At 44.4% G+C, this 23,272-nt stretch overlaps 1 protein-coding gene across 3 annotated transcripts; it reads right to left on the bottom strand.

The window, feature by feature from the left end:
- Positions 1 to 1,438: 1,438 nt before the first annotated feature.
- Positions 1,439 to 23,211, bottom strand: LOC120829320 (inosine-5'-monophosphate dehydrogenase 2). Of its 3 annotated transcripts, XM_078093565.1 has the most exons (26): positions 19,457 to 19,526; positions 19,241 to 19,313; positions 18,579 to 18,720; positions 17,217 to 17,338; positions 16,806 to 16,915; positions 16,257 to 16,374; positions 15,991 to 16,041; positions 15,843 to 15,864; positions 15,292 to 15,443; positions 14,722 to 14,865; positions 14,135 to 14,203; positions 13,750 to 13,875; positions 10,331 to 13,466; positions 8,249 to 8,297; positions 7,792 to 7,893; positions 7,630 to 7,704; positions 7,095 to 7,301; positions 6,837 to 6,924; positions 6,498 to 6,697; positions 6,317 to 6,407; positions 5,917 to 6,012; positions 3,710 to 3,853; positions 3,347 to 3,491; positions 2,219 to 2,362; positions 1,936 to 2,019; positions 1,439 to 1,807 (listed from the first exon to the last, which is right to left on the bottom strand). In XM_078093565.1, the coding sequence occupies exons 13-26, from the start codon at positions 10,426 to 10,428 to the stop codon at positions 1,786 to 1,788; spliced, it is 1,545 nt and encodes a 514-aa protein (XP_077949691.1). In that variant the 5' UTR covers positions 10,429 to 13,466; positions 13,750 to 13,875; positions 14,135 to 14,203; positions 14,722 to 14,865; positions 15,292 to 15,443; positions 15,843 to 15,864; positions 15,991 to 16,041; positions 16,257 to 16,374; positions 16,806 to 16,915; positions 17,217 to 17,338; positions 18,579 to 18,720; positions 19,241 to 19,313; positions 19,457 to 19,526; the 3' UTR covers positions 1,439 to 1,785. The 3 variants fall into 3 exon arrangements, with proteins under 3 accessions (XP_077949691.1, XP_040049274.1, XP_040049276.1); XM_040193340.2 differs by lacking the exons at positions 15,843 to 15,864; positions 15,991 to 16,041; positions 16,257 to 16,374; ... (3 more) ...; positions 19,241 to 19,313; positions 19,457 to 19,526 and adding an exon at positions 5,210 to 5,281; XM_040193342.2 differs by lacking the exons at positions 1,439 to 1,807; positions 1,936 to 2,019; positions 2,219 to 2,362; ... (8 more) ...; positions 7,792 to 7,893; positions 8,249 to 8,297 and adding exons at positions 20,301 to 20,816; positions 23,077 to 23,211 and having other exon boundaries at positions 11,889 to 13,466; positions 19,457 to 19,524.
- Positions 23,212 to 23,272: the final 61 nt, after the last annotated feature.

Here is a 23,272-nt window from a genome sequence, read left to right on the forward strand (position 1 = left end):
TGTTCACGGATGGAGGAAGGCCGGGCTCCTCCGCTTCGCGTTGAACCTCAGTGTAGCTCAGTAATCAACAGATCAGTTATTATGTGATCTGATGCGTTTATTTGGTGTCTCTCTCTCTCTGTATGAAGTTCTCTGGGCCACTATTAAGTTTTAGTTCTTTTGAGCTGCAGCCGTATGAAGATGAAGAATAAAAAGAAATGTGGAGCTTCTATATTGTGACATTTGTGCGGACTTGGACTTTTTATTATGTCGTTTGAACCGTTGATTGATTATAACATTTCAAATGCAACTATACTGTTACATTTATATTACTTTATGTAACATTTAATTATATTGCAGTATATAGTGAATTTAACACCATACTATGAAATATAGTATATGACATACTGTATTGGGAACTTTTAGTTTATTTTTTTAAATGCCTAAATGCTATCAAATAGGAAAACATATTTGCAAATGTTGACATTTAATGGCATTTATTTAATTACTATTATAGTAGTAATATTTTGAAATAAACTACAATGTGTCTTTTGTTATAGTTGGCATATTGTTGTATGGTATTAGGACAATATTTAGCCCTTTTTTGTATATGCACTATATGCGGCTTTTAATTACTTTTTCTGGACACATTATGAAAATTAATGACTATTGATATTTTTTTTTACCTTTAAAACAATTATTTAAAAAACGATATATAGCTTTGACATTCTGAAATACTATAACAGACATTTCTTCTGGCAAAATGATACAACACACTATACAACTCTTTCTGTACTGCATTTGCGAAATTATTATTTTCTATAAATCTTTGACACTTCATATGACTTTATGGACACACTGAACTAAACTGTTTCATTGCTTTTTTTAATACTTGTATCATTACCAACACTTTATCCCTTAACTTTTTAGTCAACAATACTATAATACTATATTATGAAGTTTTTTGACTTAGTCAAAATACTACACTTTTTTCAACATCATTATTCTATAGCTATATATATATATATACACACACACACACGCACACACTGCAGTATTTGGCTTTTTTTGACATGAGGACCAATTACTTTTTTTAAACATTCTCAACTTTGAACCGAAGCAAAACACACTACACTTGAAAAACTGCTTCATAAATCTGCTACCCATGGAATAGTTTGACTTTAATAATAGTATAATTTGATTATTTTTCAGGTTTACTGCTACACTCGCATTTTACTTTTGTTGACACGTAACGTCAAAACATATCTTGACAAACTATAGAATTGTGTCCAACCTTATTCATTTCATGTACTTGTAACAAACCAAACTATTTATCTTTTCTCCATTGCGCTTTGCAAAGTACTAGTTTGACTAATTAAAAATTGCATTTTGTTATATTGTTAAAATGACAGATGTTCACAAATCCAAAAGCCCAAGTGACAAAACCAAAGACAGCAGCTCGTGGAAAAACATAGAAGCTTTATCATTGGACAACGTTTTTTTGTCTTCACATGGACACTCCGGACATCTACCGTTATCACAACTCGAAAGACATCGTGGGACTCAATCACACATGCACTGATTGATAAATGCTTAATCCCCACCCGTCACCCACACAAAGACAATGCATAGATGACACTGATAGGAAGACTTAATGGATCCTTGAGCCAATGGCTGCAAGGGCTCATTTTTAAAGGCTTATTAGTATGAAAAGTTACTAATGTGTGTGGACGTGAATGAAAGAGGATCCGGCATGAGATGTGTTTGCATAATGCCTCTACTACCAATTCTCCGTCTGCCGTCTTCTCAAAACAGACGTTTTTCGTAGCTGTGGGGAGAAAGAGGAAGTTTAACCGTTGGGTTTGAGCAAAGCAAGATGTTAAAACATTAAACCAAATTACTAAGAGTAGTTCAAGTCTACTCGGGTGAGTAGTTTCTTGTGTTGCACGTGTGTACCTGTGCAGGCTGTGGACTCCACCCTCCGTTTGAGCCGAAGTTGTTCTCTTTTCAAATTTTAGATCTCCAGAGTACATCATGGCTCTGCAACGAGGAAAGTAAAAGTAATGTTACCCAAAAAGAAAGGTACTAGGTCTGAAGTGGTACCAGTGCATATTGTAACGGTAGAATGCACAGCTATCGTATAGCAAAAATGCAATGGACAGCGTAAATGTACCTTCAGCTGTTATTTCATTTGCCAGATCGATAGCGTGGACCTTTATTTAATGATCTGTGTGCTCACCTGAGCTGTGTGAGGCTCTTGGCGCCGATGTCCTGGCAGGAGTGCTGGATGCCAGCCAGCAGGTAGGGAACAAACTTGTGGATGGAGCCTTTGTCCTGCACCGCTCCAGAAACACCCTGAGCCACTTTGATCTTATCGCACTCACTGGGAGGGAAGAGGAGGACAACGACCTGTGAGTGAAGTGAGGGTGTTGGTGCCATAGAAAGGGCACACAATCTCTCAGGGACATTTAAAGCAGATTGTGGGTACAACCTGTGTACTGCCACCTGGTGGCTAAATATCCTTGAAATGAGGATTCAATTAAAGCAATTTTAACTATGCACTATCATCTTAAGGCTGGCGCATGCTTCTGCGTCGTTGCGTCGACGCACTCGTTTCAATTCATGCTTCTAAAAGTCTTGTGCTGCAGAGCGTGTTGCAGAGCAATTCACCGGCAGAACAACAGGCGGAGTAACGTGTTTTTGTTGAAGACGACCTAGAGAGTCACACCTATTTATTTGTTTATTTATCATAGACTTTATTGCCCCGTGCATCGCCACTGCTGCTTTTCATCGCGGACACATTTGTCCCGTATTTTCCTCCACAACTTTCCGCACCTCTCGACCTGCAAACCGCCGTTTGCGGCGATCTCCCTCCGTGAATCCAACCCGCTTATACAACCCGCCAATGACGGCTTGTATAAGTGGTCATATTTACGCATTTCTTCCGACAAACGTTCTTCAATCTGATCCGTTCTCTCGTACACATTCTTCGTTTTAATATTGGCAGTATCGGGCTATGAAAGCGGAAATCTGAGTCACCGTAAAGGATGTAGTTAGCAGACCAATCGCAGCCTGGTGCGCTGCGGGAGGCTTGCGTCGCTTTCGACGCAAGCCTCCCGCAAGCCTAGAAAAATGGCTCGACACACGCAAGGACGCAAGGGAGTGTGAAAAGGCACGCAAGGGACACGTCTGCGTCGCTCTGAAAACGCAGAAGCATAAACCAGGCTTTAGTCTTTTTGGGTAAAACCCAAGTTGAACCATCGTCTTGAGGTAATTTAACCTGCAGATATACAGTCGCTATGGGGCTGTTCGCTGGAGATGGAGTTGAATGATACATTCCGTTGAGCCCGTTTTAGCATTTCTGTACCTGAAGTATCTGGTCTGGGAGCCCAGGTTCTTATCCATGGCATCCAGGGAGCCCATGCCGCGGTACTTCTTTAGCCTGATGCCATCGGAGAAGAAATACTCACCAGGAGCTTCACTGGTGGCAGCCAGCAAAGAGCCCATCATCACTGGACACACACACACACACACACACACACACACACACACACACACACACACACACACACACACACACACACACACACACACACACACACACACACACACACACACACAGCAGTTAAGATGACAGCTTTCTTTGTTGCTTTCTACCATCATGAATCCACTCAGGGAGTAAACCTTTGTAATACGAGTTTAAACATCTGCAGTCTTGACTGTGAAATACCTGTGGACGCTCCCAGGGCCAAGGCTTTGGCAATGTGCCCCACCGTCTGGATGCCGCCATCAGCGATGACCGGCACGCCGAAGCGCCTGGCGTACTCAGACACCTTGTAGACGGCGGTGGCCTGCGGTCTGCCGCACGCCAGCACTGAAGAGGGATGAGAAGAAGAGAAGGTTAATGAAATAAACGCGTAAACACGTGCTGCTGGTCTCATGATGGCTGTGAGCTCCTATTCATCGACTCCACAAGCAACTACAGGACACACAACCTAAGCTCACTAAAGTCACAATTACAAACAAATTGACATTAAAAACGTGACTAACCTGAATGAGCTCAAGAGAGTTCTATAAAGCTTCTTCTATAAAGAAACTAGGTCATGTTAAAAAAAACAATAAATTACTCTCACGCACGGTGAAGTAGCAGACGGGCTGAGAATGAATCACTTTCTGGTGTTAAAGAAAAGGGAGAATGGAGAAGTTGTACTTGTCGCATCAGCAGATAAATCCCCTGCTCCCGCCGTGTGTCCACAGACAGACTGCTAATCGATTTCAGACACAACGAAGACTCCAAGCCCCAAAGGTACCAAAGGTACGCAGACAATCACATTTTCAAAGAGCCACCAAAGAAAAACATCCCGATTCCTGTTTTGCCGGTTGGGGGTTTTCTGTGAACGCAGGGCTGCACGGTACTTACCAGCCAAACTACTAGTCCCAATTCTCCTGCTGTGTACCGATATTGTCTCAGAGAGGACCTGTTGCGTCTTTACACTGGGATTGACAAGGAGGTACCAGTAGTAAGCATTAGCATTTACCATAGAAAAATGGCTCCGGTACAAATACGTTTCACAGAGTAACTTGTATCTAGAGGTGTTACACAATGTACACGTTTAATTGGTATTAATGGGGGGGAAAAGACACACAAATACAAAACAAGGAAAGAATAGAAATACCTCATCCTGCCTCAGATGATGAACGGCACAAGAGCAGCATTGACGTGTCCTCTATAAAATATTGAAGAAGTACACTTGGGCTCATAATGAGGCCCTGATCACTTGAAGTAGAAGTATGGTCGGCTCTGCTTCCATATGCATTAATACGAAGTCTTCCTAAAGACAAACAATTACAACGTCCTCTGAAACTACCGTCGTGTGTAACGACCAGTGGACACAAACTGTGGAATGGACACTTATCAAGGGCGGCTTGTCCTTTGTGATCACAATTATTAATGAATCGATCATCAAGACCTGAGCCCAACAGTTCAGTAACGTGGGTGGAGGAGGAAGAGGAGGAGCATCATTCTCTTGTGCTGATTGACAGATTAGCGATGATGGGGAAACAAGCAAAACCCCAAAGGCTGAGCTCTCAAAGCAAACAGTCCAAGGACCACTAACTTTAGTATTGCTACCGATGCAAAGCTGTTAACCAATCAGTGCAGCAGGCTGTGGAGTGGGGAGGGCGGGCACACTGTGATAGTGGGGCCAATGGAAGGCCCAGGTGAACTTACTGGAGTATCCCGTAACAGAGGTGGGGGTTTTGGGGCTGTGGCGATTTATTGCTGGTGGTACACTGAGGGGAGCTGGACAGGGACACACACGCACAAGGGTGGGAAGTAAGATAAAGAATCGACGAGGCAGAAACAGAGAGAAGAAGAGCTCGCAGGTTGGTGGAAGACCAGGTGATGGGCAAAAGGGAAGAAAAGCGTAAGTAAAAGAAAATGAACACATGATGCCAATGAATTGAGAGGAATCTTGGAACAAGATGGAGAAATACAGACTTACATTACGTATCTAGAATCCACACCTAACGGCAGGATTCACCCTTCCAGGTGGGCCTGGCTGACGTGTGAGAGAAACACAAGCTGATCCCCGACCGGTCAGAGCTCAAAGATCTTGACTAATCGCCAGAAAATGTCAACACGCAGTGCTTCTAAAGCAAGACGAACAAACAAGTCAACGGGAGCAGCACAAGGAGTCTTCAACCAAGACGAACTACAACGACACAACCACAAACCGTTGAGCCAAACGATCGCATCACACATCGCACAAACCGGACGCCAAACGTCACGCTTTTTTTCTATCAACGAAACGACAAACTGCACAAAGAGTGTCCTTGAATGGCACATTGAATAACCTGAGCAAAGGATCCGGACGGCGGCGGGCTGCTCTGTGGGTGGAGCAGTTAGCGCTAGTTGGTGGTCAGTCGGTCACTTACCCTCCTGTGTTATGCAGATGGAGCCGCTGCCCATCCCGACTCTCAGCCCGTCCGCTCCAGCGTCTATGAGGTTCTTCGCCTGAGCCGCGGTCACCACTGCAGCAGAGGGGGCGAGACACAAAGGCCTTTAGGGTGGGGAAAGAGGGATTTTCTGATTTGAAACAGACTCCATTTGAAATTGTCGGGTTGTAAAATAGAGATAGATCTTTTACAAAGTGCTTTTTCCCAGGAATGCATGAAGCTTTAAACAGACCTCAATCGAGTAAAAAACAAATATCTCTAACCCAGCAGGACTGAATCAAATCGATGAGCAATGAGATCACTCGGGGCTGGATAGCTGGGATCAAAGGAAATACCCTCTGTGGCTGTTACGTAAAGAAAAGCTGGTCAACAAAGTTACCGTTGCCTCCGATGACCTGCACATTGGGATGCTTCTCTTTGATGTATCGGATCATGTTGATCTGGAAGATGGAGTTGCCTTGGGACGAGTCCTGGAGGGACAGAAGAAGCACATGACGTCGTTATTCACACAGCATCGTTACTTTGGAGGCGCACGAAATCGGCACCAGCGTCCTCCATACCAGCACGACCACGTCCACCCCGCTCTGCACCAGCAGGTCCAGCCGATACTTGTCGTCGTTGTGGGTGCCGATGGCGGCGCCGCACAGCAGCTGTTTGCGCGAGTCCTTGGAGGCCAGAGGGAAGTCTCTGTTCTTCTTCAAGTCGGTGCGGGCAATGATGGACACCAGGGACCCCTCCTCGTTCACGATAGGCAGCTTACCTGCAGGGCGGATCGGAGGAAGTCAAACAAAGTGAGCACACGTGCATGCGGGTCAATTTTTGTGACGGGTTTTCATCGGTGAGTGACGGGTAAAGAAAAAAAATCAGTCATGAGTGAAAACTTAAAACAACCACCTCACCCTTCTTACTCCTCTGGAGGATTTCATTGGCTTCTTTCAGTGTCACTCCAGCAGGGGCCACCACAAGGTCCTCCTGTCTCGTCATCACCTGGCAAGACATTTACACACGGAGTGAAAACGAGGGCTCTCAAATATGTCTGTTTGAACCGTTTTCCATCACAACATCCATTTGTATCACAATAATCCCTTTTCATCCACATTCAGCATCATGGTAGTTTTCTATCCTACCAGCTCATGGCTCATCTAAGCTCCACCCACCTCGCTCAGTGGCAGGTTGTGCTCTTCCTCCTTCAGGAAGTCGATGTCTCGAGAGGAGATGATGCCCACCAGCTTGCCGCCCATTTGTCCGTTGTCTGTGATGGGGATTCCACAGAAGCCGTGGCGAGCCTTGGCCTGGAAGACGTCTCGAACGCGCTCGTTGGGACTCATCACCACTGGGTCTGTGATGAAGCCCTGCTCATAGCGCTGGCGGAGGGAGGGGAGGCAGGAGATGAGGAGAGGGCGTGGAAGAAAGCACAGGGAAGTAGGAGGGTGTGTATAAATGGGAAGTGAATGTAAGGGATCCAAAAGGGAGGGTTAGATAAATAATATTCACTGGCTTTTATCTAGAGCAGAGGAGCAAAGGATGCAGGGATACATTTTTCACACTAAGAAAATCCAATAAAAATAGAAAAAGACAAAAAAAGATGCTGACGTGAGATGACAGGAAAGATAAAACATCCAAACAAGACGTGCAGATGCAAGAGTGTGAAGAAGGAAGAAAACAAGTGTGTCTCTGTGTCGTCATCGCTACCTTGACTTTGCGAACTTCGTTGGCCTGGAACTCCGGCGTGCAGTTGTGGTGGATGAAGCCGATGCCGCCCGTTAGCTGCGAGCGAGAGTCACAGTGCGCTGTCGTGTTAGCGGGAGCAATAAACAGGCCGACAAACGGAGGGAGGCGGCTTGTGCTACTTACTGCCATGGCGATGGCCAGGTTGGCCTCCGTGACGGTGTCCATGGGGGAGGAGATGAAGGGCGTTTTTATGGTGATTTGTTTGGTGAGCGCTGAGGTCAAGTCCTGGACAAAAGACGTCAGGAGAATATTTGACACACAATAATTAAAAAAAAGAGGTGGGATACTCAAAAGGAAAATCTGTGTAATCTACCTCAAAGACCGGAAATTACACTGGTATATATAATAATATTAATGTGATTAACCTTTTCTATTAAACACATTTTACATGTCATTTTAGGAAGAGCACAACTGTAATAAAATAATCGCTCAATCCATCCAGTGGCTGTGATTTGAGGGTAAGCTGCTGTGCGTGTGTTGATGTTGGGAGCCTGGCAGGCACACAGATGCTAATCCTCACTCTCAGATCATCCCAAATTCATTAGTTTAACACCAGGACGGCATCGTCATCGCGACTCACCACTTGATCTGATGTGAAGTCAATGAAGCCCGGCAGAATCAGAAAGTCACTGGAGGAGAGACGAGGAACACGGAGGTTAGAGCAGCTTCTTACAAGGCGTCCATCCTAACAGCTCAAGCTACTCTAAACAGGACACACTGGGAGTGTCCAGGAGGTGTCATGCAACAATACATGTGTGTGTGAAATGTTTGAGCCAAAGCAGCATGTGTGTTCATATGGAGGATGAGTCAGGGAGGCTTACGTGAGGACCAGACAAAAGACACACGGGAGTGTTATGGAATAGTCCACGACATTGATATCATTAATACTATACTTAAATACACTTTACAGTGCGGGAGATGAAATCCAGCGTTCTGATTGGTTGAGAGTGAGTCACGTGGTGTGCGATATTTAAGCCAGCGATTCTTAACCAAAAGGCCCCCGATTGGGCCGCGAGCTCCACATAGAGGGCCGCAAAACACTTTGTCTTGCGAAAGCAAATCAGAGTTGAGATGCTCCGCTCGTCATCACCGCCGTCCTGCTGTCAAAGCGTGAATACACTTCATTAAGCTGCCAGAGACACACACACAGCTGAGACCGAACGTCCGAGAGGGACACAACAGGTCATCAGACCGGCTGCTGGTCCGCCTGAAGCAGACGCACTTGGAGGAGTCTGTGAAATTCAAGCTGTGAGCGGCGACGGATGATGTCATGAATCCAAACACAACACCGTTTGCGGTTCCGGCGTTTGTGTAATTCACACAAGAAATAAAGAGCAGAAATAGTGGTTATTTATTTCCATGGTGGATAGCAGAAATTATTATAACCGTCTTTACGGAGACACGTGCGGCGAAAATTCGCTTTGCTTCTGGTGTGAACGCAGCATACGGCTCTCCAACGAAGCCGGCAAAATTAAGGCGTCATATGGAAACCAAAGATCCAACTCTGGTTTGAAAGCAGGTGGAATTTCTTTTTTCAAGTAAAAATGGGCTACAGATGCAGAAGAAGTTTGTCATCTCACTAACTGGCAACTCTGAATCTGCCTAGAAAGGCAGCTGCCTCGCAGCCAGACGTGTGGCACAAAAGAAACCTTTCACCACCGTGGAGCGGCTTCTGCTGCCGCTGTGGATGTGAGACAATCACGTGCTGTCATGTGAAGAAGATATGAAGAACTGCGGGTTCTGTGATGCCAAACTATTGACCGCTGAAGCATTAATCAAATCAATTTAAAGATAAGGCTTCATTTTAATTTGCACTTTTAAAAAAAGTTCAAAAGCGATAACTAAAATCAGCGGTTCAGTGTGGTAATACTCATTTGTTGTTCATGCTACTGTGGTTGACCAATTAATCAAACACTATTCTGAATAACTTTTGGATATTGGTTGAGTTTAGAATGTAATCCTTGAAGGGCTGGTGGGTATCGGTAACCACTGTATCGATATTGATACCAAGGCTGCAAGTGGTGATCATATTGAGTGTCAATTTATTGATTAATCACTATGAAAAAGTGGAAACTCCTGTACTGGTAAACACAGAGTGATGACAAATACATGACTTGATTATCTGATTCCTGGAAAATGTATTAATAACTACCCGGTACTTTGCAGTCGCATTCCTCCCTTGTTGCACAAGTATATTCTGGATCCAATGTCAGCCAGGACCTAAATATGGACCAGTGTGTGTCCCTTGATTTCCAAGGAACTAAATCAGACACAGGTTTTTTTCTTTTTTTAAAGACAGATACAGATGAACCTTCTTAGGACCCGCACCGCGCAGTGAATAGAACATGTAATAGAACATGCACGTGTCTTCCCAAGGAACCCTGCTGGTCTGTGGGAACCAAGTTCAAGTCGCAGACTAGTCACGAGCGTTGACTTTACTCAACCGTGACCTTTGAACCAGTCACAACGGATGCATTGTTCTGGAGCCCAAAAAAGCGACAATCAAGCTTCATTTCTACCACACAACTGGTGGATTAATCAATAATTAGAACAGGCACAGCTCGGGCCTACCGTGGCCCCCGGAGGAGCAGCGGGGAGGCTAGCCTGCTGTTAGCATACGGGGGGGCTAACGGACGGTTAGCACGTTAGTAGGGGTGTTTACTTGTATGTGAGCCCGTCTCCACCGTTGAACAGCTGCTGTCCCGAAAGCCCGTCGTCCGGGACGTAGCCGGTTTGACCGCTGATCAGAAGGTCCGCCATGACGTCCGAATAACCAAAAAGCCCTCACCCGTCGTCTTCAGCGGTCAGAGAGCGAAGTAAAAACAAAACAACTCAACGAAGAGTTACGACCACGCGAGCACACGTGAACGGATAAAAAGACGACGACGAGGGAACAGAAAGCCAGAACTTTCCGCCCCGTGGTCGTAAAGCGCGGGAGCGGCCGGGAGGAGTCCGACGTTCCTGGTAGTTTTTCACCGGATGCACTTCGACCACAATTGATCCAAGTCGGAATTGACGTTTGTGTGTCTTTATTGAGGCCTCCGCCAGCCAGAGCTGGAGCTCGTGTTCTTTTCGCAGAGCACGTGTTTTCTATCCTTTGCGTCGGTTTCCGACACTGACGCGACATCCGGCCGACACGCCCACTTATCCGCCCCTGTCAGAGGGAACCGCTTAAAACGTTTTTTTCAGGTTATTGAACATGGGAAGACGTTAAAAATTGCTACAAAAATCTCCGCATACTTTGCCGTTATTTGACTTTAAAATCTAGTACTCATCGTTAACTTATAAATATATTAAATATTTTGTTGATGTAGCAGGTAAATATGTAACTATTTTAAATCCTTTGTCAAACTAATTCAGTTTAGTTTATCTGAATGTGCGGAGTAAAGATTTTGCTTTATTTTTAAGTAATGGAGGGAAAAGTACACATTTTTAGTCTAAGTACTTATAGCATGCAATTATTCAATTACAGGTTTCACAATTCTAGTGCAACACTAGTTACTAAAGAATATGTGTAAAGAAGCCTGAGCTTGATTTCAACAATATGGAATACCAAATTGCTCCACTTTATCTGAACACATCCCACTGCAGAGCGGCTTCCAAACAGCCTGCATCTGTTTAATTATGGGATGTGCCTCCCTGTCCTGCTTTGCAACACCCGAGGGTGCTGTCCTGCACACACTACATGTTACCGTATAGGAACTGGGTCTCTCACTCACACGAGTGCTTAACACCACCTTGGCAAGCAACTACGCGTGACTATATTAGGCCAATAGGCAGACCGCCGGGCCCTGTGACAAACCAGGAGCCAATCTCAAAATATCACAGGTGGCCCGGGTTTCTTCTTCAACAACACCACCACCACCGTCAAGTATCTGTGTATCTGTGTGAATTCTGTGTGAATTACTAATTTGTAGAATTGTGTAGCATTTCCCCGTACAAGACAGTTACATTGAATTTTCATGCCAGAGCGGTCGGCAGTACGATGTAAAACAGTTGTATATTCTGCAAAAATCAGGTGGTTTTGCTGTTGAAAGATCCACCTAAAATGTAGGGGTTACGTTTCCTCAGGTGTCATATGTTAAGAGGGAAATAAATATTTGAATCTTGTACAAAGTCAAAAAACTACCACTTAAGACAAACACCCCACTTAGTTTTCAGAATATAATCGCTTTACTTAGAGTGTATGTGCGTCTGTAATGAACACACGAGAGACGGGGTCTGGTTTTAAAAACTCTCAGTAACTATTTCTGTATTAATGTACAACTGTTGAAAATTACAACCATTTTTTTCCTTTTTTTTTAAACGATCTATCAACAGCCATTTTCCAGGAGAAAACTGAACAATGTGAGCAAGAAAAAAGACAAAAATAAAGCAAAATAGAGCGAGGGAATGAACGGAAACAAAAGAGAAGCGAGCACAAGATGGGGGAAGGAGACAAATTAACTGTTGACGTTTATTTTCTGCAGGAGTGTTTGAGCATGAGAGTCAACGTGAGCATGGTGTATGTGTGTGTGTGTGTGCGAATGCTATGTCAATGTGTGGTGGGTGCTGTAGTGTGCATGAATGCCTGGGATTACGCTCAGGTTCCTCATCTGAACAGTGAAGGTGCCAGGGTTGGATTGCTGAGGAGAAGGTCTGGCTCCCACTGGTTTGGATCTAAACTAGCTGGACACAATCAAGCAACGACATCAGTACGAGTATGTAGAGACAAGAACGCCTATTGTAGTAGTTGTATGGCGAAAAAAACATTGACTCAAAATATTTGCTGGCAGTAGTTCGTTCGGTTAAGTACTAATACAAACAAACCACACGGGAAGGTGTGTTTATTGTGAAACTTCTGGTCACAATGTACACCTTTATGGAAGGATGCTGCAAACAAATACCGACACTATGAAAGCGCTCCATAATCTGCCATCGATAACCTCCTGTGAAGTTGCACCGGTCATGGTAGACGTGGTTTGTTTCGTAAAGATTGGGAAGGATCACGTACTCCACTTCCATAAAACGGTCGACGGCTCCTCATTCATCTCTGCCGTTATGAATTTGTTTTTTTATTTAGGTTAATTAAACCAACAGTAACAGAACATTTGAAATGTTATGGGAAAAGCAACTTAGCATGTGTTCTTGCCTACTCGTATTAAAGGGTTCAGGCCAATCCAATAAGTACTGAAACCCCCAAATACAGGCCCACAACGAGCACGGTCTCCTTAAAATGACGTGCATCATCCTCTACATCTTCCCTGTCTGCTCATCAGCAAAAGCTTCTCCATCATTTTCCTCCAATGAATATTCTAGCGTCACAGGAATATTGTCACTCTGACTCTTTCAAATAAGTTGTTTCTAGCTGCTTGTGTCATCGTCCAAATGCCTTTCGTGCAATTCAAGCACACAAACAGACACATGACAAGTACTTGTGTGACTTTAGGATGCGATGTGAAAAGCTTTAACCCTTGTGAATGTGTCGCTCCAGAGCCAAAACATGTGAATGAGGTGTGGATGTGAAAGGGAGATACAATCGTGCCATTCTGTAGCCCTGCAGCATTATGGGAGTGAGAGGAGGGAAAGCAAGAAGCGAATGGGCAAGTGCAGATGCAAAAAGAGGGGATCAGTATGACTGCACCGACACCGAGGGACGGTCGTGGAAGGAAGCGAAGAGCGGAGGCAAGTAAGAAAGGAAGGAAGCAAGGAGGGAGATGCTGGTGCTTTGCAGTTGCAACAGAGCTTTAGGTGTCTTGGAAACCGTTCAACAGCGTGCGTCGCTTCTTCTCAGCAATGTGCATCTGGTTCTCCAGATCCTGTGAAAATAATAATAAAAAACTTTAAACATAAGAGAACATACAACATAACATATTATTGACCCTTAAGAGTGATAGATTTGACCAAGCAAAGTCAGAATTTTTTTTCCATTACTCTTCTCTCAGTCAAAACAGAGTCCACTGCAGCTACGTAAAGCTAATTGCAAAGTGCTAACGCTCACAATGATAACATACTGATACTTTGAGATATACCACATTCCTCATCTCAGTTGAGTGCATTCATTAGCATGCTACCATCTACACAGCATCCAGTAGACCTTACCCCTCTGTCGCTGGCGCTGAGCTCCCCCTCGCCTCCCACCACTGCCCTCTCGTGGCTGTCGGCCCGCTCCACCTTCCATGACAGGTTTTCTATTTCTGCTTCCAGCTGGGCCTGCTGGTACTCAAACTGCAGCGAAAGGAAAGACCAACCAGTCAGGTTGTGGACCTACATGCATGTGGATCGAATACATTTGTGTGAAATTGTCCCAATTCACTCACAGATGCTTTAGAGCAAAACGTTTTGGAAAGTCACAGTGACATTTGACCACCAAATTCCAATCAGTTCATCCTTGAGTCCGAGTGGACTTTACGGTGGATTAAAATAGCTCTTACTCTATTTTATGTGTGTTCTGTAATCATGGACAAGGGTTAGGTTGGTTTCTCACCAGTTTCTTGCGAGGGCCGGACTCCATGTAATAGGCATACGGGTACGTGTACTGCAGCGTGTAGCGACACTGCAAGCAGAGAAATGGGTAAATGTCAACATGGTCTTCCAACGTCCCTGTTAACAATCTGCTATGGACCAGATAGAGAATATTAAACCATAAAATAATGAGTCATATTTTAAGTTATTAAGCAGACCGCACAGATTGTCAGATTTAAATTGAAGCGATCATTACTAAGGAAAGTCAATCAGATGACCGGTCCTTTTTTCCCCAGTAAATGTGAGTTATGTGAGCACTTTGTCATGAGTGTGACTTGCTCAGCAGCTAAAAAGCCAGCAGCCTTTCCTTTTTATTTCTAATTAAAACTGTCCAGGTTACTGCTTTGTCCTTTCCCCCCAAATATAATGCTATAAACGGAAACACTGAGTTGAAGCTAAAATACAGTCACGTTTTCCTGAATAAATCCTAAAACAGAAAAATCCCTGATTTCATATAATCAGTGTACACCTCTCACTAACATCAACAACCTACTTCCTCTGCATTTAGAACAAACACACGCACGTTGTGGCAGTTGTGTGTGCCAGTACCTTGGCCAGTAGCCTTGAAGCGTTATGCAGGTACTGCCAGTCGATCCAGGTTCCCAGGTTGTTCATCACTCTCTCCTGGATCTTCTCCTGGATCCTCTGGTACGTCTGAGCCTCCAACTGTAGAGACTTGTTGTGATTCTCCCACTGGAGGGGTAGAGATTAAAACAAACTCATTAAAAGAATGAAATACAGAACAAATATATTTCTGGAGGTGGAATCAATACTAAAAGCTACAATTGACTCAATTTTTTTTCCCGTTACAAGCTCCAATACTGTGTGCTGTAATTCTTTTTGTTCCCAGAGAATGACTTTGGACACAAACGTCCCTAAAGATTGCAGTGCAAAATCTGTTGCGTTAATCCCTCTAAAATCTGAATAAAATAATATTCTTTGTTATTTTGTGTAAAGCAAGATTTGGAGTGATCAGTAATTGGTTAAAAAAAAAAAAAGATCTGTTTTGTGTCCAGAGGGAGGAAAGGAGATTTTTTATTATTCCCTTTTATCCATTAGGCATTTTTGCTCTGAATAAAAGGTTTATTTTTTTGGAGCCAACTAAAAAAAAAAACTCACCCTCTCGAAGTAGAAGAGGTATTTCTTGAGGGCCTCTCTGGCCTGAGCCTGCTGGCTCTGGTTCACTATGTCTGGGTTTTCTTTGTAGCGGCTGCACTCGTAGTATTCACTGCCGTGAGTCTTCCAGTCGCCAAGACACATCCAGCAGAAGTCTTTCAGGACGCACAAAACACACATTTTTGGACTCCCCACTACAGACATGCATTAGACGGCGTGACAGTTCATAACCTAGAAAGATTAGCTCGACTTTTAAAGGGCCAGCATGTGGGCCCTTTAGTTTTTTTCTATCTTAGAAAAGCCGCTACATACAGAGCTGAGACATATGCCTATATGTAGTCCACTCCATGATAGAACTATGAATGTCAGCAGTCACCTTTAGGATAATATTTCACTAAGAATTTCTCGGAAGTTTAGCCAATCTTGTCTGGCAATTATGTTTGCTGGCTTCTCTTTGTGTGATGTCTCTAGGAGGCTCTGAAGAGCCCAAAACTGGGAGGTCATGGGTCAAGAGGTCAGAATGCAGGGGTGAAACTATTAGGCATCTTACTTACCGTGTTTGCACTTGGAGCATTGCTAAAATAAACACAGAAAGTCAAATTAGTAAACCAGAAAATACTAAAACTACCACAAATCATAATGTTTAATGCTTTTTCGTCATTGCTGTCGCTCTTAGAAAGTTGATTTTCATCTTTAACTCACCATGTGATTGCACCCTCCGTTCTTCTCAATGCAAATATTGCACTTAGGACACTAAAGAAGAAACACAGAACCAAATAGTGTCCAATTAGAGTAAGTAACAAGTTATAGCTCCGTATTACAGAGAATGAGTAGAATGCACTGTGTCAAACCTGAACGAGTTCATGTGTACAACACAACAATATGTGTGATAGTATGTTGACACACACAAGAGCCTTTGTTTGTTTGTGTGTGTGTGTGCGTGCGCGTGCGTATACAGATCATCATACATCTTTAGTGTGTGCGCTGATGTAGTTTGCGGTCTCAGAGTCATCGGCACATTTCGTCAGCCATTTCCGGATTGTTGCGCAGTCTGTGGGTGCGTGGTACATCTGACGGCATTTAAAACTGTGACAGAGAAACAGAAAAATGTATCAGGACGGATCATAAGCAGTGATGGTTAAACCACACAGATCCTTTACAAAGCCTAATTAGGGACCTTTGTGGGTTTTAAAAATTCCGTTTATTTGAATGGGAGTTTATGTGGATGACCAATCCGTTTGTGTCCATTGAATCTATAAATTCCTCAGTGCTTCCCCCGTTTGACAGTCGAGCTTTCATGCACATGGAATTTGAGAAAATCAGCAGCAAACTTAGCTGCTTTAGTATTGAAAAAAAAAAAAAAAATTAATTGAGAGAAATGAATACAACAGTGTTATTAAGACAGCTGGCAGGCTGAAAAGAAATCTCACCAACTATTTTTTTTTTAAATAGTTTAAAAAAAAATTTTTTAAAGAGGAAATCCACATGCTCCTTTTGTGTGTACATGTGCGTCCTACCAGAAGACTTCACTGCAGCGGCTACACTGCACCCTGCGCGCCCGGGGCTCCTGCACCTTGATGACAATGGGACAGTCGGCCCCTGGACATAACTGCAATTGAAAGTGACTCTGCGAGACGGCGAGAGAGAGAGAGAAAGGCGAAACTTTAGTACATCAACAAAATGAATAGATGCATCATGACAATGTTCAAATTCAGGCCAGATAGAGTGTCTAATCTAATTTGACAACAAAGCACCTTGTGAGACAGACCGCAAGAGATCATTCAGAGTCAACGCTGTGTCAGGAGTCCGAGATTAAACACATAAAAAACACACACTCCCCCTCAGATCCCTGGATGTCTCATTTGCGGTAAATGCTGCAGCATCTGAGCAAACAGAGTAAACACACACACACACACACACACACACACCTCGACATAGTCTCTGAAGAGGTAGCGTCTGTATTTGTCCTTCAGCTCCTCTCCTGGAAGCAACGGCATGACAAAGTCTTCTGGCATCTGCAGGGAACATTCCTGAGCCATACACGAGATACCTGAACACACACACACACACAAATCTATTACAAATATGTACACACACTGTCCAGCAGAGATTGCATCCGCTCTTTCTGGGTTTCTTACAATTGCACTGCAACAGGGGGAGGGGTGGTGAGGGGACAGAGAGACGGACACGGATGCGCTCTCTGTGCGGTGGGGGGGTGCAGACACACACACATAAATGATCATGAGGCTTACACCAATGAGAGTGATCCAAACTTCTTACACCGTGGACTGGCTGAATACTTGGTTCTGACTGACAATGGACACCTGATGGGTATTTGAACTCAAGCAGTGTGCCGGCTACATTCATTGATAGGAAAAAATAATAATATGGATATCTCATTTACGACAATGAGTGTAGTCCATCAGTCCGTCCTCTGAACACCACGCGGTGCAGTGCATGAGGTGAAAGAGGTAAAATGACACGGCCCCTTTGGACTTCCTGACACAGGCTATTGGCTCTCGCATCTTCTTCTCTATGTAACTTGCTACCTCGAGCCGCAGGGGACCGTACACATAACCTCACATTTGTTTGTGAAAAGATTGATTTGCCATGACATGGCTAGCTAGTCTTGTTTAACATTTAGATGATATAACGATTATACCATCTTAAATCTGGCGAACCTCATAGCTGAGGCAAAGGGTTGCATGAGTCCTTTGCAAAGTCCTATCTAAGGTCCGTCCCATTTGTTGGGGCATTAAACAGCGTTTTCATGGCTTAAGAGCCTCATGGGATGGTAAAAATTCTTATCAAAAAAGTTTTATCAAACCCTACAGAGTTACCGGAAAGACCGTTTAAGTTGCTTGTGAAAAATACTACAATTGTAAATTTTTTGTCCTTACGAATCAGTCCGTGGTGTGAGAGAGATTTAGCCCTTCCAGGAGTCTCTAAGGGGAAACGTAGCGGCTTCGGAGTCTCTGCATTGGACGGTTCTGACTGAGAGGTTGTCCATTAATTTGTAATAATGGAAACCTCATCCGGGTACTAACACGTACACACAAGATGTGAGCAAGCGTTTTGGTTTGGATTAGTGCTTCCCCTCATAAAACAATATAAAGCAGAGCTCACACATATTTGACGTTTCTGAAAATCTTTACCCTGCCAAGAGTTCTTCCAAAGTTCTTTTTTTCAATGATGTAAGATGCCTGACAAAAAGCCCAAAGCGCATAGAAAACAATGCTTTCAAAATACAAGCTTTGAAGAGGTCAGACGCACAAACACACACAGCTCACCCACTCCGATGCCATCTTTGACCAGGACAGTGCAGTGCTGCTCCCAGCATGCTTTGCAGAAGGAGTGCTGGCAGGGCAGAGCCAGCAGGGTGTCTCGCCGCACGACCTGCAGACACACGCCACACTGGAGCGACTGAGGGGCCTGAAACACAGAAATCACAAACATGACGTCAGACACAAGCTATGGAGCCACATGCAAAGCCCTGAAATACTGAAAAACACCCAAGAATCAGTTTGATAAAACCTGATGGCCGACTGATCTGAACTTTGCGTGTAGGAATTGTACCGCAACTATCGAAGCTAAAGATAAAGCTACCATTTTATATTATAAACTGATAGATAAGAGTATTAAATTACATATGATGCTTTATTTCCACCCCAAGTTATCAGTTGCCTTCACGGAAAAATTATTCATTTTTGTGCTACTTCTGGATTATCTGCTGCGTCGTTGCAACCAGAAGACAATGTGTCCTTAGAGTTGCTTTGTGTGAATTGATGTTCAGCAGCGGCTGCAAGAAACCACCTAATATTTCCCCTAACATTGAACAAGAGGGGCCAAGTCTTTTGTTCACTCCTCGCTGCATATGGCAGTTCCACCCCGCCACGTGTGTGCGTGCGTAACGACTACTACCATACTTTACTGCACACGGCCCGGTACTCACTGTGACTGATCTGCAGGTGCTGCTGGGCTGCACCAGAGCGTCTGACAACAGCAGAGACGCGTTGGACTTAAATCTGTGGGGATCACGACAGAGAAATATCAAACCCCAAACCATCAGAGGCAGAGAGAGAAAAACATGAGAGGGACAACATAGAGAGGTCAGATATAAAAATCAAAAAAGCGGAGGGTTGTGGGGGGTGGGGGGGGGGACACATACCTGTCCAGGATTTGTGAAATCTGCCAGTGCAAATGCACCAGGATCAGTTTCGCTACCGCTGGTAAAACCTGAGATAGGGAGAGGGAGGGGGAGGGAGAGAGAAACAGAGGAAAAGAACGCTGTAAGATGTTGCTTCAGTGACACACAACTTGGCTGCGTCGTCTTTCCACTGTAATAGAGAATAAGCTGAGCCCATGTCCTTCATGGGAATGAAATCCTTCAGGATTCTACTATGAACATCAATAACCAACGCACCGCTTAATCAAACTTATATTGTGGCTAAAGGACAAGCATTTTCCCAACAAAATAAAAACAATTATAAGAATCTTAAAACTGAAAGAACTAAAACAATTATTTGATTATGTGCCCATAAGAAAATGCCTCAACGACATTTAAAACTAAATGAAAACCATGTTTGCTTAAAAAAGCTTTTCAAATGTAAACAGAAGTTTCCCTTTGGACTGAAAAACAGTTTTATGGACAGAAGTCCTGCAATCCTCTCGTTACAGAAGCAGCACAAACATCTCAACAACACCCAACTAAAACACAGTTTCTCTAATCATAGTAGGACAGTAGGAACACGGTTTAGAGTAACCAGGCATTTAATGTAAAGAATATTGGTGTGGTTGTTATTACTGTTTGATGTAACTGCTTCATACTTGGTCAAAATAAGTATTTAAGAACGAGGTTTGAAATAAAGTTCCATGTGAAACTTTCCGGTTCTAAAAGACACATTTGTGACACAACGTGTTCTCATTTCAGATCCTGCTTCTGCAAACGCTACAATGAGAACATCTGGTTTTGTTCTCAGGACCAGGAAACCGCTGCAGACACGCACGCTCACCTTCAGTGCGGCGGCCACAGTGTTCACCTCCTCTATCAGCACCCTCTGACTCTCTTTGTAGGTCAGACAGGTGAACGAGTACTCCTCCGGGTCGAAGGAGTCGGCGCCCTGCTGCTCCACGTCGCTGGCCACGCCCTCGTAGTAGGTCGATATGTCGCCCTGATCGTCGTCCTCTCCTCCGTCGTCGTCGTCGTCGTCCTCCTCATCTTCAGAGTTCACCCCAAAGTCTTCCTCATTGCTGTCCGACGCCTGGCTGTTCATGTCCACGGACATCCGGTCGCTCGACTCAACCTGCCCGGACAGGTGGACGGCCCGCCTACCCGTCCAAGCGGCGCGATTGGCTGACGCGGGGCGTGTGAAGCAGCTCCTCGCACACCGGCTCACGTCGCTGCCTTCCCGTCTGCCCGAGGCGCGCACGGAGCGCGCTCAGCAGCAGCGGAAGAAGCAGAAGAAGTTACACTCCCCGTCACTCATGTGGAAAGCTCGCAGCGTGGGGTTCTGAGGAGGAAGAAATGGCTGAATGGAAGGAAAGGAGAAGAGGGATTATTAAAAGTGGAGGAACAGAGGAAAACCGGGGAATGATGAGGAAGAAACATGCATGCCTGCTCATTTTTGTGTATCCAAACGTGATCCTAAACAAAAATTCCTAATCAAAACATGTCAAATGATACATCAAACTACATGTCTCGTTGGAGCGGATACAAATGTTTTCCTACAAGCACATGATTTCGGTGAATTTCTCCAAACGATTTAATCAGCAGCAGTTCATTTTGGACGTAATCGAAATGGCCGCTATTTCTGACACGTCAGGTCGTCACTTTGGTCTAAACTGCCTCAAATCACATCACTGACGGCGACACGGTCGCCGGTGGTGCTTGAAAGCCACCGGTCGCTCTGCGGAGGGGGACAATGGTTCTTTCCTGTTTCGCCCACAGATTACACGCGGTGTCGAGGAAAAGAAAATCGACCCGGCAAAAGAACCTGTCGCAATTTTTGCACCATTTCAAAACAGGACTCTTCCTCCAGTTAATTTCTTTGCATAATGTATTCTGCAGCAGACCGACACAAGCTCGGGAGTTACCAAACAGTTGTTGCTAAACTTTTCGGCTGTGCCTTTCTTCACCTGCCTTTTCTACTTGGCAGTTGACCCTTTATGACAGACCGTCATTAGAATCTCCGTTATTGGTCACAACATTTGAGCATTTGAAGAGTTTGATAACGTATTGAAGCTGCTCTCAATGTACATACAGAGTTTGAATTACTACTCTTAGGATGGTAATCTTGAATTCTATGCGTGTATTGTCTATCAGTTCTGTCTTAACTAACATGATTTTAAATCAGCTGTTGCTCACATTTCCTGAATTTATTTCTAAATGCACATTAGATTTGATGAATCTCATAAGACTTAACTCGTGCAAGTGGAAGGGAAAGCTTTAATTTTAAAAAACAAGTTAACTGCAAGTGCAAAAAAGAAAAGCAGAAATGCAAGAAAAGATTGATATAACTTGTGGAATGGGGTAGCCAAATACATCTTTACATGTACTTTGTATTCAAATTGAGTCCAATTACTTTGACCATGTGTTTTGGAGCACAATATACACAGACTTCTCCTATGAGGACTTCCCAAATATTAAAATAAGTCAGTTAAAAATGACCAGAGTACTGACCTGGGATTTAAATGACTAACGCTGATTGGGTGATATTTACCAAAGTGCTGAACATCCCCATGGCAACTGGACATGGGATTTTACATGACTATGGCTGATTGGGTGACAGGTGCTGCCATGTCCCACCCTCACATCACTCATCCTTTCGATGGACTAATCAAATGCCTTTAAAGTCAGGACACCGTCAGGATGGTGCTCCCCTTCTATTGTGTCTGGATGAGTAGCCTGGGTTTAATTCCTTGCCCAAAACATGTCTTCTCCGCATATAATACGAGGTAATACAAAGTAACAGTTCACAGCTCCACTCTGGAGACGATACAACAGCTCAAGTGCACCGTCGGCTCGTGTCGACGTTGCTATCTACTGTGGTCAAGAGGCACCGGATACAAGCACCGGGCACCAAATGTGACTTTGCAAAATATTCAACTGAATACAAAACAAGGTCAGCGGGGAAAAGCTGGCAGGCGGCCTACCGACGGGCGCATTCCGCCCGGTTCAGGCTAAAAATAGTCGGGCCAACTGGGTGACACACATCCATAGCTAGGCTAACGATTCACGGCGACTCAGCAGTACGGCGCTTGATAGCCCGTCTTGGGGGATGGGGGAGTAAGAGGATGGGGGAAGAGATTAAGCGACGTTTAAAAAAAAACCCCGGCTTGGTTGATAATTGACACGGGCATGTTGGTACGGTTGTCGGTGCAGACACGAGGGGAAGGGGTTAGCGTTGAGTCAAACACAGAAAACGGATGGCAAATGTCCCGTTAGCCGGATTAGCTTGCTAGCTAATGCACTCGCAGCATAACGTTACGTTCAACTCAGCCGTGGAGTAAACGGCATATTCAACGCACGAGTCAGACGAGTTGGATTGTTGGCCACATGCAAAGGAAACTAGCAAAAGCTTTAGAGATACTGTTTTTTTTGTTTGTTACGACATAAGAGCTAGCCTCGTTAGCCACCCCCTTATCGTTGTCTGTAGCTGCGTCGCCGCCTCTCGCCCACTCTAGCCCGGGGATTGAGATGTAAACAAGGCCCCCCGGAACTCGAGAGTAAATAGATTAATTTAAAAACTACTGCATTCATTCCTGCTAGTTAAAGGCGGCGGTGTTTACCTCTCGTAGAAGCGTCGGCTCTCTCCGCATTGACAAGCAAGGATGTTTTTTGTGCGGCGTAATCGCAGCTTGGCTGGTCGGCGGAAGATCGACAGTAAGAGGTACTTATTAATGACGTCACTTCCGCGGTTCTCGTGCCCACCTCCTCTCTGCTGGGACGTGAAGTAACAGGCAATATTATTATTACAGGAGTTTC

Source organism: Gasterosteus aculeatus, chromosome 2 (genome assembly GCF_964276395.1).
Source record: "Gasterosteus aculeatus chromosome 2, fGasAcu3.hap1.1, whole genome shotgun sequence".
NCBI classification, from domain to species: Eukaryota; Metazoa; Chordata; class Actinopteri; order Perciformes; family Gasterosteidae; genus Gasterosteus; species Gasterosteus aculeatus.

Excerpts from the sequence above, each read along its gene's own strand:
- LOC120829320 (XM_040193340.2), bottom strand. The coding sequence starts at position 10,428 with ATGGCGGACCTTCTGATCAGCGGTCAAACCGGCTACGTCCCGGACGAC. Across the intron at positions 6,925-7,094 it reads ACAACCTGCCACTGAGCGAG|GTGATGACGAGACAGGAGGA; the intron begins GTGGGTGGAGCT and ends ATGTCTTGCCAG. Across the intron at positions 6,013-6,316 it reads GCAGGTCATCGGAGGCAACG|TGGTGACCGCGGCTCAGGCG; the intron begins GTAACTTTGTTG and ends CCTCTGCTGCAG.